Genomic DNA, 16,273 nt, shown 5'->3' with positions numbered 1-16,273 from the left:
TATTCAATCAAATCCAAATTCACAACACACATCAAATACAACTACATCCTCAAATCCAAAAAAATTTCACTAGTAGATCTATTATCAAACACTTGAAATTGCCCAAAACATTAATCCTATTTTATTTTCCAAAAACCAGAGTCACTGAAAACAACATCAACTTTGCAAAGCTCTTATAAAGTCATTATCTATCCAAAACCCTCAAAATCAACATCTATAGAAACCTTATGAAGTCTCATCTCAAACTTCACTCTCTGATCAACCGAAGAACCCTAGAATCATCATCAAGGCTTGGTTTTGTGCCTCAGGGTCTGATTTCAACCCTGGTTGGTAATCGGTCTTCTCCGGATATCAATTTTTGTTCCATTTGAGATAAATTCTATTAAAACCAACTCTTAACTCCCTCCTACATATGCCTATATCTTTTATTCTACATGCCATCGTGTTCTATATCTTTTATTCAACATGACACCGATGGCAAAAGAGTATTAGAGGTTGAAGCTTGCATGTTGCTAATCAGAGACTCCGGCCATCTCTGGGATGAGGCTGCCTTCATTCGCTCACAATCATTCCAGTGCCTCATGCTGCAGGTAAAAAATTCACGTGGTTTGACTCTGGATGGTTGAAGCTTTGATTGGTTGACTGATTGACTTTGTTAATACCATGGTGATTTTTTAACTATGATTTTTGGTTTTTTTTGCAAGCCATGGAGAGTATAGTTATTGTAAGGAAATTCTTCAGGTAAATAACGGCTGGGAAAGCCTTGATGAGTTGGAAGTCTCTAGTCGGAGGAATGAAGTGAGAGTGTCCTACAAAACACGACATGTAGATGATGAGTTGCAAATCGTGCTTTATCACGGATAAGTTTATCACTGATGTCACCGATCTGTCTGGGAAAAAGAAATTCACCTGCTTACTGCTGTTTTGAAGCCCAGATCGTTAAACTTGCAATTGGAATAAGAGTCAATCTTCGTTATTTGCAATTTTCATTGTTTTTCACATTCGAGTAATGCGAATTTCTGGCACTGTTGTGAAATTATCAAGAGTCTCTCAGCCACATACATCCAGCTTTCCGCCTATATAATTGCATAGCAACACCAAGCATCATGAACCCACATTTCGATAACATTCGAAGCGTCGTCAAAACTGAGCATCTACAAAAAAAACGCAATTAGTTGGATCCGAGGGCGTGTTGTCATGATGACGGAACTTGAACGATTCTCGGAGGTTGTGTTTGTAGGGGTGGCATCGGACTAGGCTTGATTCATCTGGGAGGAAGAGGAGCTAAAAGTCAGATTGTAGCTCAAATCGATGCTCGTGATGTGGTTGTTGGCGAGAGACCAGGATCTCGGAGCCACCTAGCTTAGGCGATGCGGGACCTGGCGTGCACAGTGATGCAACCACCGAATCCAACCGTTTTATGTTTATGCAGCGTGGAGAGACTGGAGGGAAATGCTACGGATGATCAATTTGTCGTGTAGCCGAACGTGGCGAGGCGCGTCGCCGGAGTCGCAGCGAGAACTAATGTGTTGGTGGGAAGCCTGGTTATGGTTAGGTCACCCAGGCAGTTGGTCGTTACGGAGCTTCGCTGCATTGGGGCGGATTTGGAGGTGAGATAGAGGAATTTGGAGTTGTGGCGTAGCGGTAGATCTAGCTTAGGTTTGTGGTTTTGCAAGGGAGACGAACAAGAGGTGTGTGGAGAATTTTGAGGGGGGGAGAAGCAAAAAACGATGACAAAGGGTATGCGGAAGTTTGTGGGTTTCCACTGACGCTATCTATCTCTTCAGGTTGGCCTTCCAGTTCTAACGATTCTCAGATCTCTCACACCCTTCACATAGGTTTTGCCAGTGTGGGTTCTCTGAACCTCTGTTGCGGGTTTTTTTGTTACGCCCTATACCTCGCGTGCAGTGTATTTGATGGTCTGTAGGCGTATTCTCGTAGTGAGAGGTTTCGCAAACCCTTGGTTTGTTTGAATCTTGGAAACGTGTGGACAATGAGAGTCCGAGTGGAATGCTTGGGTCGTGTGAGCGGCGTTTGGCGTTTGTAGTCGCTCTGTTTTGAGGTGTCCGATTTGCAATTAAATGGTAAAGATCATCAGTTTTTATTGCCACCATTCCTACAGGTGCATACTGTTACGCCGAGCCGGGAGCTGAAGTTGAGATGTTTAGAAAGGTTACACACGGTAACCGACTCAGCGAATAAAAATCACAAGAAGGCTCCGTAGATATAGCACTTCTGTAGATACAGTCACCGTGTAATCTATAACACATATCGGTACCTATTTTCAGTCCTGTTTTGAGATTTGGGGTTAGAAGAAGGAATATTGTTGCAATTTCCTGTAGTATGCTTAGAAGTTGAAGTGTTCTTTGGCATCTAAATTTCTGACACTTCTCTAGATTAGTTAAAAAGAACTGCAATTTTAGGATTTCCAACTTGTGACCATCAAAACTTGGTGAGAAACTGTTGGCATTTCAGGTGTGCGCTCTGGCGATTGACATTATGTACTGAATTCAACACTTCCCATATTGCAGGTGGTGCTTGTGCCTACTTGGAGACATGCGGTTTGAGTTGAAACCAGACTCAGAGACATGAGGCCAGGTGGGACACTGCGTAACCCACGGGTGAGAGTCAAGCCTATAACGGTTGGTGGGCTAACAGAGCTTACAACCGTGACTACGCTATGCTCAAAACGTGTTTCGATACTTAGGATTCTCACGCAATGCATATTTTGCATTGCAGCTCTCATCCTTGGTTTTCGAGTTTCCTATGAGGCCAATCTCGTCAGGGTTCTGGACGTAGAGGAGACTTCCAGGCAAAATAGTCAGGTTCCCATTCAGAGGGTCCACGAAAGTAATTTGAGAGTATTCAAGAGTCAAAATGCAAGATTAACGCCGAGGGGCAAAAGCTCACAGGTGTACGTAGGCCGACATCCAATTTTGAAAAGGCCATGGCCTCACCCAGATCCTATTGAAATGGCTCAAGCGTACAACATGCTAGCCAGGGTCCAGTTGGAACAGCAGCGGTTGTATGGAATCGAAAATTGGAAGCCTATTATTGCAATTACTCCCACATATTTTCGCACATTCCAGAGTTTGCATCTATCAGGTATCGATCTTCTTTTCTTTTCTTTTCTTTTTTACGCGTACCCTTCTATTTACTTCGGCTGATTTCACTATTACAGAAGGCAAGACTAGTTATGAGCAAGATTAAGGTCTCAGTATCAAAATTTAATTATGCAATTCAGTTGGCTGCTACAGACCCTGCTTTCCAAATAGCGGCTCATGAGACGTGATCGATTCTTGAATTATATGATTTGACAGGCTTAATGCATACTTTGTCACTTGTGCGGAGACCTGTAACATGGATAGTCATAGAGGCGTCGGGTATATCTGCGGAGACAGCAGAGTTGTTGAGGCAGGTTAGGGTGCACAAATTGGTGCACTTGGGAGCTTCTGAGCATCTACCACGAACTTTACAGGATCGAATTATCCTGGAAGCTCGCCTTCGAACCGAAGGCTTGAGGTGAGATTCTTGGGTGGCACCCAGTAGATCTTCAATTCATGTGCCGAAATTCTTCAGTGCGTACTCATAAGTTTCTTTACTACCAATATCACACTGAGCTTTCTTATCCTCCGCAACCATCCTTGTTCGCTGTATAATGCGAACTGTGGCTATCGAATGGCCCAGTTGCCGCGTCTCATTGAATTTTCGCTTTCACTTGCGTCAATTGCAGATATGTGCGGGAGCAGAATCTGGAGGGTGTTATTGTGTTTGCTGATGAGAGCAACGTGTACAGTATGCAATTTTTTGATGAGGTTCAGAAGGTGAAATGGGTGGGTGCTCTTCCAGTTGGTACTCTCGGTTATGCTGGATTCGAAGATCCTGCTCTATTAAGGGATAAAGGTTTTCTTAAGGACAGTGGCGCCAGGTTGTTCAGGCGACGCTTGTTAGAACCTCTCCAGGAAATGCCAGTTTCCAGGAATACGGTGCTTCAAGTCCAGGGACCTACTTGCGACTCTTCTGAGAACATAACAGGTTGGCGAGCATTTAGGCCGCTCTCTTTAGATGACGTTTTAATTAATGAATACAGGGATGAACAAACAAATTTGGAGTGGTCAGGCTTTGTGTTGAATGCTCGCACAGTCTGGGCATCAGCGCCCGACCGGCCGAAGTGGATTCGGGAATGGGTGGAGTGGGCTCGTCCAGAGCAACGTCGATATATTGACCCGAGATCTCTTTTAAGTGACGAAACTAAGGTGGAGACTCTCGGATCTTGTGGAAATGGAAAAGCTGTGCTTGTTTGGTGGGCTCGAATTGAAGCTCGTTCAGATAGCAAGTATCCCCCACGGTGAGACTTTCCCCTTCCTCTTATCTGTCCGTGTTTCTGCTTGTGAGAGTTTTAGACGTCCATTGTTAGCATTGAATTTACGCTTAAAGTCTAACGAAATAATATTTCTGAAAAATGGAGATTGCTTCAGAAATGCTGAAGCAAAGGACTGATCTATTATTATTTCTGGGATTATATATATTTCACTTGAGAGTTTTAAGTCCGGACAATTCAGTTTTTGGCTTCAGCTCTCCCTGTTTTTGGATTTCACAAGCCCTTAATATTCAGCTCTTTAACTCTCCACAGGTGATATCTTACGATAGATGTAGTCTGCATCAGAGTTGCATTTAGACGCATAAAAAGCATTTATCAGTCAGATTATTGCTATCAATTAATGCGTTGTCTGCGATCCAAAACTAAAGAAACTATTTTATCTTCAATATTTGTTAATAATAATCACTTTTTACGGGTGCTGAAAATTTCTATATACAATGCAATAGACTGGAAGATTTCATGAAAGCTGTCTTTCAGATCTACAATTAAGTTAATTGGGGTTGTTCTGGTCCAGTGGTGACGGTAATATTTTCTGGCGTTCTCGTAAAAAGTAGGCAGTTTACTTTTTAGGACCTTTTGTTTATCACGCTATTCTATACTGACATAAGTATGTGTCCAGATGGAATTTGGATTTGCCGCTCGAGGTGGTTGTCCCCGCGAGGAAAACACCGTGGCCAGAAAAGATCTTCCCACTCTCATACCCACCGCCCTATGTAGGCAAGCGAAAAGTTGGAAACAGATCCGGTGGTCGGGGTGGGAGATCCAGGCGTGGTAAACGACAACCAGACTCTAAAATTAGTGCACTTGTTAATCAAAGGGAAGTCAATGCAACCAAAGGTATGTAGACTTGATTGTTAAAATCCTCCCAGATAATCGCAATGAGGCTTTCTGCCTCTGATGCTTAAATATCATCATGTAATTCGGATATCAGGACACATTGGACATGTCACCACCCTTGGTCTTACATGGGACTACGAGATTCCTATGTGATAACCACTCTGGGTAACAATTTTCCTAAGTATGTATGATAAAGTAGTAATTCGATGCATGTGGTGAAGCAGGCACTGCCATGGGCACCTCTGTTGATAAGCGCACGCGCTTCAGGAAATGTGATTAAATCCTGTTCATCGAAAGCTGCATAGAAAAAGAAAAGAAAAGAACAAGCAAGCACAAAATGATAAAGAATGTCGAAATCTTTATCATCGCTCTTAGAAACCATTTAAGTTGTTACGCTTCACTCTTGTGCTGGCGGCTCATTTGTAACACATTAGTGCATGCCTAAATTCGATGTATACACTGGGGTATCCGACTAGTTCTCAGAAATGCGAATTGCTGGAACCAGCATAGATTCTACATCTACTGCGGAATTCAAGTATAATGGGAAGTCAAATTGCAGCGTTTGCTAAGTCAATTGGCTGGCATATGCTCATGTCTTGCCTGTTTGGACTGGGCTTTTGATCGTGTTCTGGAATTGTCGTTACTAAACTTCAAGTATAGTCATTGATGTTAAGACTGGGTCTGGGTGTTGGATTGAAGCGGGTTGTGCTCCCCTGACAATCTTTGATTTTGTCAGTCTGCAACCAGCTACTGTATATGATCCTGCAAGCCTGTAACCTAGAGAGGAAATATTTTTGGCTTACTCACTTATCTGTTTGTAGTGGATTTACGAACGTATGTTCGTTCCATTACTGATGCCTCGTCTACAAGTCTAGAACATGAGTGTAGACGACTTATGTGCTGCAACTGGCATGCTGGAAGTTATTATCCAACACATATGTTGTCTACACTCATGTTCTAGACTTGTAGACAAATAGCAGCTGTTACTGAGTTACAATTTGTAGACTTGTAGACAAATAACAATTGCAGTGGTTTTAATGCACTTTATACTGTGAAACTTCCAAGTGGCACGGAACATGTAATGATTGAGTGCCAAGACTCCTACCGCTTGAACCTCAATTAGTGCGTCCCTTGAAGCATGGTTGGTTGTGACTTGTAGAGGTCCGTAGCAAGAGGGCTTTTTGTGCAGTGGACAGAATTGGTTTTATTTCTCTGTACAATTGGAATATTGACACACCCCTCCAATTGTGCACACGTTGACATCTAGATGACTTTTGATGTGTCCAGCTGAGCATCATAATTCAGGACTCTAATTTTCAGTTTTATTTAGAATTATTGCTTTCATAATCATCCAAAAATCATTTCCAGGAATTTTGTACTGCTGGAGGTAGGTGAAATACATCTGACTGCCTCTACAACAAATAAATTGCCAGATTTGCCCACCCAAATCCACCCTACTCAGCAGCAGCTTGAATGGTCTTGCGAATCACCCGCAATTACAAGTATATTTTTATCTTCATCAATGTCGGTGTTCAGCTGTGTATGCCTTTCAATCGGTTCTCAATCGCAAAACTGCTTTTGGCTTTTGCCTTCTTGGCGTTCCAAGTATAAAAGGAGGTTTGCAGTAAAGCCGCCTGGGATGTGTAGATTTCTGGAAAGCCTTGAGGAAGAGCTGGACTTAGTGTACAAATAGATCCATCTGGGTAAACTTTACGGATTTGGCCATGTGGGCATCCTGTTTGCTAGCGCCTCGACCTTTGAGGCAGGGCAACTGATTTTTGAAATATTTCCACACTTTTCGATCCCACACTTTGCCCAAAAAGTTGTGGACCACTCCCAACCATCTCTCAAATACGTTGGGGTCCATACTGGACAATGGCTTTTCATGGATGTGGGATCCCCAGTTAAAATCCGCAAAAAAGAAACCTCATCGACGTGTCTAATTAAATGCCAAAATTGCCGTTTGTAGCTTTACTCTGTGAGGATTGACTCGAAGTTAAGCAAATAGAAGCAGAAACAAGACTTGAACCGGAATTCAGCCTCATTTATTTTACAAGCATTAATTTTTTTGTTTAATATCAATACAGACGCACAGATGGTTAGATTTCCATTTATTTATTTATTTATTTACTTTTTTGTGTGTATGTGTGTGTGTTTTTTACAATATTCACTTGCACTTCTAGAAGAGTGAGCTTGCAAAAATTGTTCAAGTTCTGTCCCAAGTGGAAAAAAATCTTTTAATTTCTTTACTGTTATTTTTCTTCCACTCTCTCTTACTCTCTTCACTTGGATTCGTCATTGCAATTCCTGGGTGATGTCACGAATATCTCCCACCTCACCTCTAAAACAAAGCGGCTTTAATGCACATGACCGATAAATTCACCTCCAAGAGTGCGGTGATTGTCTGTAGCAAATACATCTCCCACACCAAATTTCAAACACCTTATAATAGTCCAACTCTTTTATAAATAGATAGGTAAAAGTTCAAATAACCACCAGGATGTTGGACTAAATGTTTATGACATATTCCAATATATGGTAGTTGAATGTCTAGTCCTCCTGAACACAGATAATATTATATGTTTCATTGTGCCAGAAACTTGGAACACCATTAATCTCACCTGGCAACTTAAAAGAACTGATGGGGTCAAATAGACAGAGGTTTGGGATTTTGATGAGGCTCGTGTTGTCAAAATGACAGAGTTACAGGGATTTGGCAGGTGTTGTGGTCAAAATGTTGCACTTTTAGGGTTTTGACCCAACCGACATTGGGTACCGTCTTCTACAATCAATTTCAGTCCAGTTACATGGGAAAGTAATGAAAAGAAAAGGAAAAAAAACGGGTCAGAATGCAGGGTCCTTTCATCTGACCTCCTATTTCAATGACTTGTTTATTCCTTTGACAGGCGTCAATAATTCTTTTTCAACTACAATGCTCATTTTTTAGCAATGCATATATGAATTTACTTTACTTTACACTACATCGACTTTTTTATAACTCAGTTTGTAAACACAATTTCTAAGAGTTTAAATTTTCTATTTTTGTATACACAATGACCTGTTGCAACAACAGATAACCACTCTAAGCAATTCCACCCGTTATAAATCAAGGTTGTTGTCATTAATGATTGGATTGTTTCTTGTTGAAACTTTCTATTTCAAGGTGCTCGGTTAAATATTTTGTTTTCTTCGTATCCCATAATGATAGGCATGTTGGTTACTTCTTCCATTAATTTTGTTAATTTATCAAATGCTTCTTGTTCTGTTTATTAAGGATCTTGTTCTTTGCAATATTCTCAAATTTCAGATTTCAAGTGTTGTTCAACTAACCTTGGCAATTGCCAAACTATTTGCTTGCATTCCAAACATTTGTTACTTTTACCAAGTGGCTTCAATAATAAAACATTAGACATGAGCTGCAATTTTGGTTTTGATGGTAGTTCTAACAACTAGCATTTTATAATGTTAGTTTTTATAATATAATAATGTTAAGAAAACCTCAAAATTAATTTGGAAATAAATTTTTTCACAAATAGTAAGAATGTATTATTGATTACAATTTAAACTATCTTGAATCTATTGGGATATTTTTTATGTCATAGAAAATTATATTTTTTAGAAGATATATATATATATATATATATATATATATATTTTCTTCCTATCTTTGATAATTGGAGAAAATCAAGATTTATTTAAGATCCTTTAAATACAATGTAGAAGGATTGAAATGACTAAATTTTACAATATATTTCAGATGAATGTTCTTTAATTGCCAAATGTGTAGTTAGAATGTAGTTTTTTCCATTTTACTTAAGTTAATATTCTATTTTCTTTTCAATGTGTGTGGTGGTTTTATATAAAAGATTTTGCTAAATTTTAATTTAATGGCATCATTTTAAGTTTAAACAAATGTTGTCAAAAAATAAATACTTCTACATTTGGATCTAAATTAAATTAAACATCTTTTAATCACTTATGATGTTTTTGTAAAGTATTGAATATAATTTGTATACTTTGAAGATTATCTTTTTAATCTTTCTTTTATACTTCTAATTTTTTTCTTTGAATTGTCTCTATACATGTCCACTTACTAAAGCAAACAATTGTGACTAAAATTAAATTATACCCTTAAAATTATTTGTAATAAAATCCACTAAAAAATAAACAATATGATGAAAATCTGTTAATACAAATCAAATTATGTTAGCTTAATTTTTATAACAACTTATTTTAAATGAAAATATCATATAATTTTTTTCAAAATTTATATATATATATATATATATATATACAACCAAAACATTATAGGTTTGTATGCATGAAAATTAATCATGATAGATTCTAAGAAATCATACAATGATTAAGAAATAATATCACCATATCAATTGATATAAGCAGTTATTAAAGCCACACCCCCATTTTGTTAACATTCCTATGTATATGAATAATTTTTAAATATTATTTTATTTCTTTTGTATTTTGTTTCATATAATGATAAGCTAATATGAAACAAAATATGAAAATATCATTTTTGGTTGATATATTTTAATTAATTGATATATTTTTATTAATGTGATTATTGTTGTTGATGCATATTGTTTTGTAAATAATAGTATTTCAAAAATATACTACAAAGAACTAATTTTGTCTTTAGTAAGAATAATATTTTATTAGACTTTTTTCTACTTTTTACATAATAATAATTTTTTATAATTACTTAAAACTAGAGATAAATCATTACATTAATTTTTGTAAGATTGAATGTTCTTAATTTTTTAAAATTGTCTATTCAATTCAAGAGCATCATTAAAATATGAAATTAAAAACACCAAACTGAGTTTTATTCTAATTATTATATTGCTTCTTAAATAGACATGTTTGATTTTTTTTTAAATAAATTATTTTTCTTTAAATTTGTAAGTAAGTGGAAGCTCACAATTTTCACAAGATAAACTTGTCATCATATATATATAAACATGCATGTATTGGTGTTAATAATATATTTTTTTATTGTCAAAAGAGTTTTTTTAGATTATTTATCAACAATAAAATTGATGTAACTGAATTTATTCTAAAAATAAGCATTTAAAGATCTGTAGCATTAAATGACTTCAAAAGCATATTTCTTTTTAATCTCAACTTTATTATTGTTAAGTTTTAGATAAATACACTTTCTTATTGATATAAATATATATATATATATATATATACATAATTCACCAGAATAATAAATTCTACAAATTACATAATATTTTAACTAAGTATTTGTGTTGATAGAAAATATGTTGATAATTGCTTTAACTAAAATTGGATTTTAACTAACATATGTAACTTTATATATTATATTCATAAGATATGTATACACCTCTTACAACTGTGTCATTCTGGTCTTTCTACACATTCTAGTTCATCAAAGGGCGTACTTCTGGAACTCAAATTAGAAATACAAAACCATTAATAGATTTTCAATGCAGAATCCACACTTGTAATTTCATGGTCTAAGCTTTCGAAACCCTCCAAATCAGAAAAGCATTCCACCATTTTCGAACACTCAATGCATTTTTCCTATGTTTAAAAACAGTACTTCTTGCTCGTGTATGCAGCATAGCCCCGAGGCACAAAACACCAAACTGAGTTTTACTTGCAGTTGCTATAATTAGTTCGTGGATTTTATAAGCGAGTGAAAAATGTGTGAAGAAGCTTAGATGAGCGTGGAGTGTGGATGATTCATCCCCTCTCGTAACCCTGTCTTTTACAATTGTCACTGCATTGTCATCGCAGTTATATGCAACGCCACGCAGTACTTCCGACTCGGTGCGCAGAGCAACTATGACAAAATACTAAACACTTAAATATCACCGCAGCTGGAACTCAAACGGCGGATCTTCAGCACCACTCCCTTTAATACGCAGCGACGTCACACACGCGCGCGCACTCACAGACACCAGAGTATGATGTGTTATCCAAGAGTCGTCACCGATTACATCACATTGGAGCGCAATACGCTACACTCGTTGCCAATCGCAGCGCCCCTGATTTCCAGCGAACATAGAAAATATCTCTGAAAGCGCTCACAACAAACAGAAGAAGCAGTCAGACAGAGGCACCAGAAATGTGAGATGCGCTTCGTCGCCGAGGGTGGTCTTGAAAAGAAAAAGAGGAGGAAGAAGAAGAAGTAATAAGGAAGTAAGAAATAAAAGAAATGGAAGAAGGAAAGATTTCTTTGCAGAGCCTGACTGGGCCCACAAAATATTGAATGCAGTCTGGCGTGTGCCGGCTTTACGCTTCTGGGGATCAGGGCGGGCGGGGGCTGTTGTTCAATAGTTAGTTAGTTGGCTGGTGACTCTATAGTGCTGCTAGTGCTGCTAGTGCTGCTCAGTGTGAATGCGCCCTTCTTGCATCAAGATAATTGGTTCCGGAGCACATGAAAAAACCGAACTCCTACCTAATAGGCGCGGGCATAGGTGGCGCGAGACTGCGGAACGCACCGTGGTTCACACGGTTCTGGTACCTCACGACCATCTTGTATTTACTTCGTTGGCTAATAATTGTCCACAGACAGAAACAAGTAACAGGCACAAAATAAATAATTAATTAAATCTAGAATGATTCCTACTAGTAAAAATCAGGTTTTAAAGTCTAAAACTCTAGAGATTAATGAAAAGATTTTTTAAAAAACAATAAAAAAAAGACACATGATTTCACAAGGATTTTAAAACTCTATTTCGAAGGTTTTAAACTTTTGGTCTAAACTTTTGAAAAGTTTCCACAACTAACAACCAAACGAACGAGATTGAGTAAGAATCGTTTTGAAACTAAAACTAAACAAATGTTCATCTTTTCTCCATTTATTATAGTCAAAGGAAAATAATATTCTCATCCACACCCAGTTTGTGGTATTTAGATACATGAAGGGTGTGCCCCAAGGGACGCCATAACCTTCCAGAGCAAAGAACACAGAAAAAATTAAAATAAAATAAAAAAATGAAAGAGAAATATGTGCATTTGAAAAGCAGGAGACGGAGCAGAAGGAAAAAAGCATAAAGTTATCCTCTGGAGTACGATATTTCGACCTTCCTGCAAAATACTCCGTCAGCCCATCCACATTTGATTCGATCCCAGAACCTGGTTGTAACTCATAGTGCGACTGGTTTATTGGGGTTGGTACCTACTTACTTAACCACCTGCCTTCCAGCCATCATGAATGAGAGAGAGGGCGATGAGGCATTGGAGGGGCTGAGTCAGCCTGTCCAGTAGATGAGGAGGAGGGTCGTGTTACGCCCCTAAACCGAACATGATCAGTTCGGACGAGGGATAAAAAGTTTCCATGGCTACTGACTCAGCGCATAGCTTCATCCCGGGTATCAATCGAAAATCTCCAGGGTCCAGCTAAGGATTCACCGAGTTTGGAAAGGGTACACGAATCATCAGTCAGCACCACTGCTGAGCTGGAATATTTCTTGCCATTTCCCTTCTCTTGAATTGTGGTAAGTAGTGAAAACTACGCCATCATTGTTCACTCAATTTTAAATACCATGAACAGTGCAAGTATCAAACATTATTAAGAATTAACAATCACTAATCAAATAGATTGTTTTCAATAAGACAAGGTTCTTTGGAAAATCTATCCACATCATTTTACATATACATTTGCAAATAAATATAAAATATGTTTTATTAAAAAGTAAAAGTAATAACACTATAAGAATGGTTTTATAAAATATGGAGTGCTTCTCGGTATTAAGAATAAATTCATTCAAACATCCATCACAAAAGCTCATGTATGAGTGTTTTAAATAAAATATTTGGATCATATGACAATATATGTTTTGGCTATTATTTTTATCAAGAGAAGTTCATAGTCCATACACAAAAGCAATTTTAAATATTTGTAAACCATATTTCGGATTCATTGAGAATAAAGTGTATTATAAAAATATTGAATATTTGATTGGATGAATTTCTTGATGTGCTATTAGTTGACTAATTTTTTTTATATTCTTGAAATTTTTAAGACAAAGGTATTCATGCAACAACAAAATATTGAAATTAGAAGTTTTAATTTGAGGTTGGAGAAGAATGATGGCCAACACCAAAGCAGATTAGAAGCATTTTCTTCTAATGTATAAATTAATTCATCTTCAAAGTTTGTCTGCTTGTTTTCAACTAATAAATTAAATTTTGTAAGAAATTTGAATTAAGATCATAGTTGATACAATAAGTTATCAAGGTTTAAAATTTGATGTAGTATTTATTTAAGATTTGATTGAAACTTGATAGGATTTACTTTAATTTTGATAATGATTTTAAGATTTTTTTAAGAATTTTAGTAGGATTTAATTAAGTTTTGATTAGGATTCTATTAGGATTTTTTTAAAAATAATTTCTTTAAAATTTATTGTGATTTTTTAGGATTAATTTTCTTTAAGATTTAATTTGGTTTTTTTTAAGAATTATTCAAGATTTGTTTGAAGTTGAATATAGTATAATAAGATTTTTTAGGTTATTTAAAATTATCAAGGTATTTCTAAATACCTTATCCATTATTTTTTTGGATTGAATATCTACCTTCAAGAAAAAATAATATCCTTACATATCTAGATGTCTAATATATTTTTAAGCTAATTTTCACATGATACAACAATTTCTAGCTTATTAATTAATTTTTACATGATAAAATACTTATATATTTATTCCAATAATTCCTTGTATGATTAGATAGAAGTAGATAAAAGTAGATCAATTCTATAATAACTTTTAAAAAAACTTTTTAGAAGCTTCATAGATATTCTTTTGACTTTATACTTGTTTATAGTTAATTAATAAGCTAGAAACTTGGTCAATAAATTAGCCATGTATCACACATACTAGTAGCTTGTGGAACAAGCTAACCATGTGGCCTTCATATAATAACTTACCTTGTAAGTTAAGACATGTATCTATTAAAGTTCTATAGCATATGGCCACATAGTTTCTAGTTATAATATATATATATATATATATATATATATATATAGAAGTAAGAGTGAAGCCTTCTTCACTCTTATCAATGTCTTTTTAATCATTAGACTTGTTTTAAGACTTCTTAGTCTTCTTATCTTTGATAATAGCCATTCCATTTCAATATAATATCAACTTTGAATAATTTCTCAGTTGTATTGAGTGGCAGAAGTTTGTATTGAGGATTTTTTTCTTTGAGGTTCATATCCTTAATAGTTTGACAAGATCTAATAATTTATTTTTCTTGTCTTTTTTTAAAAGTGAATAGATTATTCTACTTCTATTGATGTATTTTGATGGTTATAGATTATCATCTTTTAAATAAATAATTTAGTTTTCTAACACAAATTTTTTCTTTAAAGAAAGTCGATTATCTCTCTTTTGTAGAAATTTTCATTTGATATTAGAAGTTGTGGATTATCCTCTTTTAATTTAATTCTTTGAATTTTTTTGAATTATCTATAAAAAGAAAATTTCTTCTTAGTTTGCACCTTTAGTGGAAAAAGCTTGAAAATTTACTTTTGATTTGCTTTTTTAGTGGAAAAAGATTCATAATTGTTCTATAATTCGAATTCATTCTTGGAAGTGTTTAAAGCTAAATTTGAAAAAAGTGATCAAAAAAAGATAGCAAAGACCAAGTTTATATCTCTAAAATAAGGATTACATTCAACCACCACATATATTGCTGAATTCCAAAATCTTGCTTACAACATGGATTGGAATGACAATGCCCTTATTAATAAATTTTAATATAAATTAAAAGATAATATCAAAGATTTATTGTTGAAAATATCAAAAGTAGATTTAATAGAGCAATTTCTTGTTTAAGCCATTTCATGTAATAATTGATTTCTTAAAAGATATTAAGAACAAAGATTTAATTAAAGAAGTGCAAGTCAAGCCATAACAACAGCTTCTAAGTTTTCAAAAGCTTACTTATTCAAGCTACAGCCTATGCAAATTGACATGATACATTTTAAACCTCTTATTAAGTAAGAAAAGACTCATCATTGTCAATAAGATTTCTATTTATATTGTAAAGAATCCAAGTACATTGCTCAATATCATTTAAAAAAACAATGCAATTACAAAAGAATGAGCATAATTGCTAAAAAGATGATACATCAAAAAAAAAGTTTTTTAACTATATGTCATAGACATGTATATTTATTATAATATTTATGTATATGATTAAGTAGAAGTATGTAAAAGTAGATTTATTTCATAATATTTTTTAGAAAAACTTTCTAAAAGCTTTATAGATGCTGCTTTGACTATACATGTATTTGTAGTTGATTGATAGGTTAGAAACTTGGTCAACAAGTTAACCACGTCTTTATAGCTTTTATAATAAGCTAACTATAGAGCATACATATAGAAAACTTTCCTTGGAAGTTAAGATATATGTCTTGCAAAGTCAACACATTTTGGATGTCCTATAGAATATCACTTCATAGCTCCTAGTTAAGAGTATATATGGAGGCAAAAATGAAGCCTTTTTTGCTCTTGTCAATGTTTTTCTAGTCTTTAATCTTATTTTGAGACTTTTTAGTCTTCTTATCTTTGGCAATAACCATTCTGGTTTAATATTATATCATCTTTGAATGTTTTTTTAGTCTTTTTGAGTGACATAAGATTGAATTGAGGTTTTCTTTCATTAAGATTCATATCTTTGACAGTTTGACAAGAATGCTAACTTATTATTTTTATCTTATTTTAAAAATAAGTAGGTTATTTTATTTTTATTGTTGTATTTTAAAAATTATCAATTATCTACCTTTAAAAAAATTATATAGTTTTTTAATACTGATATCTTCTTTAAAGAAAGTGGATTATCTCTCTTTGTGTAAGTTTTTATTTGATATTAGAAGTTGCAAATTATCCTCTTTTAATTTGACTTGTGAATTTGTTAAGTTATTTAAAATAGAAAGAAAAATTATAGATGCTACACTTGGCCGAAGTAAGAATAGATTTGCAATCATTACTAATATTTAAAAACTTTTTAATATTCTTAAAGCGGAAATTTCAAGCATGACAAGTGCCAACTATGGA

General features: G+C 35.0%; 1 protein-coding gene across 11 annotated transcripts; it reads left to right on the top strand.

Annotated features, from left to right (window-relative positions):
- The first annotated feature begins 871 nt into the window (after positions 1-871).
- Positions 872-5,792, top strand: LOC112291993 (putative beta-1,4-xylosyltransferase IRX14H). 11 transcript variants are annotated; one of them, XM_024540051.3, is made up of 8 exons: positions 879-1,787; positions 2,123-2,172; positions 2,532-2,598; positions 2,740-3,105; positions 3,321-3,522; positions 3,734-4,348; positions 5,001-5,218; positions 5,443-5,792. In XM_024540051.3, the coding sequence occupies exons 3-8, from the start codon at positions 2,589-2,591 to the stop codon at positions 5,496-5,498; spliced, it is 1,467 nt and encodes a 488-aa protein (XP_024395819.1). In that variant the 5' UTR covers positions 879-1,787; positions 2,123-2,172; positions 2,532-2,588; the 3' UTR covers positions 5,499-5,792. The 11 variants fall into 11 exon arrangements, with proteins under 11 accessions (XP_090112555.1, XP_024395815.1, XP_024395817.1 ...); XM_024540055.3 differs by having other exon boundaries at positions 2,123-2,182; XM_024540054.3 differs by having other exon boundaries at positions 2,123-2,274.
- Positions 5,793-16,273: the final 10,481 nt, after the last annotated feature.

This window comes from Physcomitrium patens, chromosome 15 (genome assembly GCF_059467195.1).
Source record: "Physcomitrium patens ecotype Gransden chromosome 15, ASM5946719v1, whole genome shotgun sequence".
Lineage (NCBI taxonomy): Eukaryota > Viridiplantae > Streptophyta > Bryopsida > Funariales > Funariaceae > Physcomitrium > Physcomitrium patens.
Note: the sequence above shows the minus strand (reverse complement) of the source record. Positions and strands in the feature narration are given on the sequence as shown.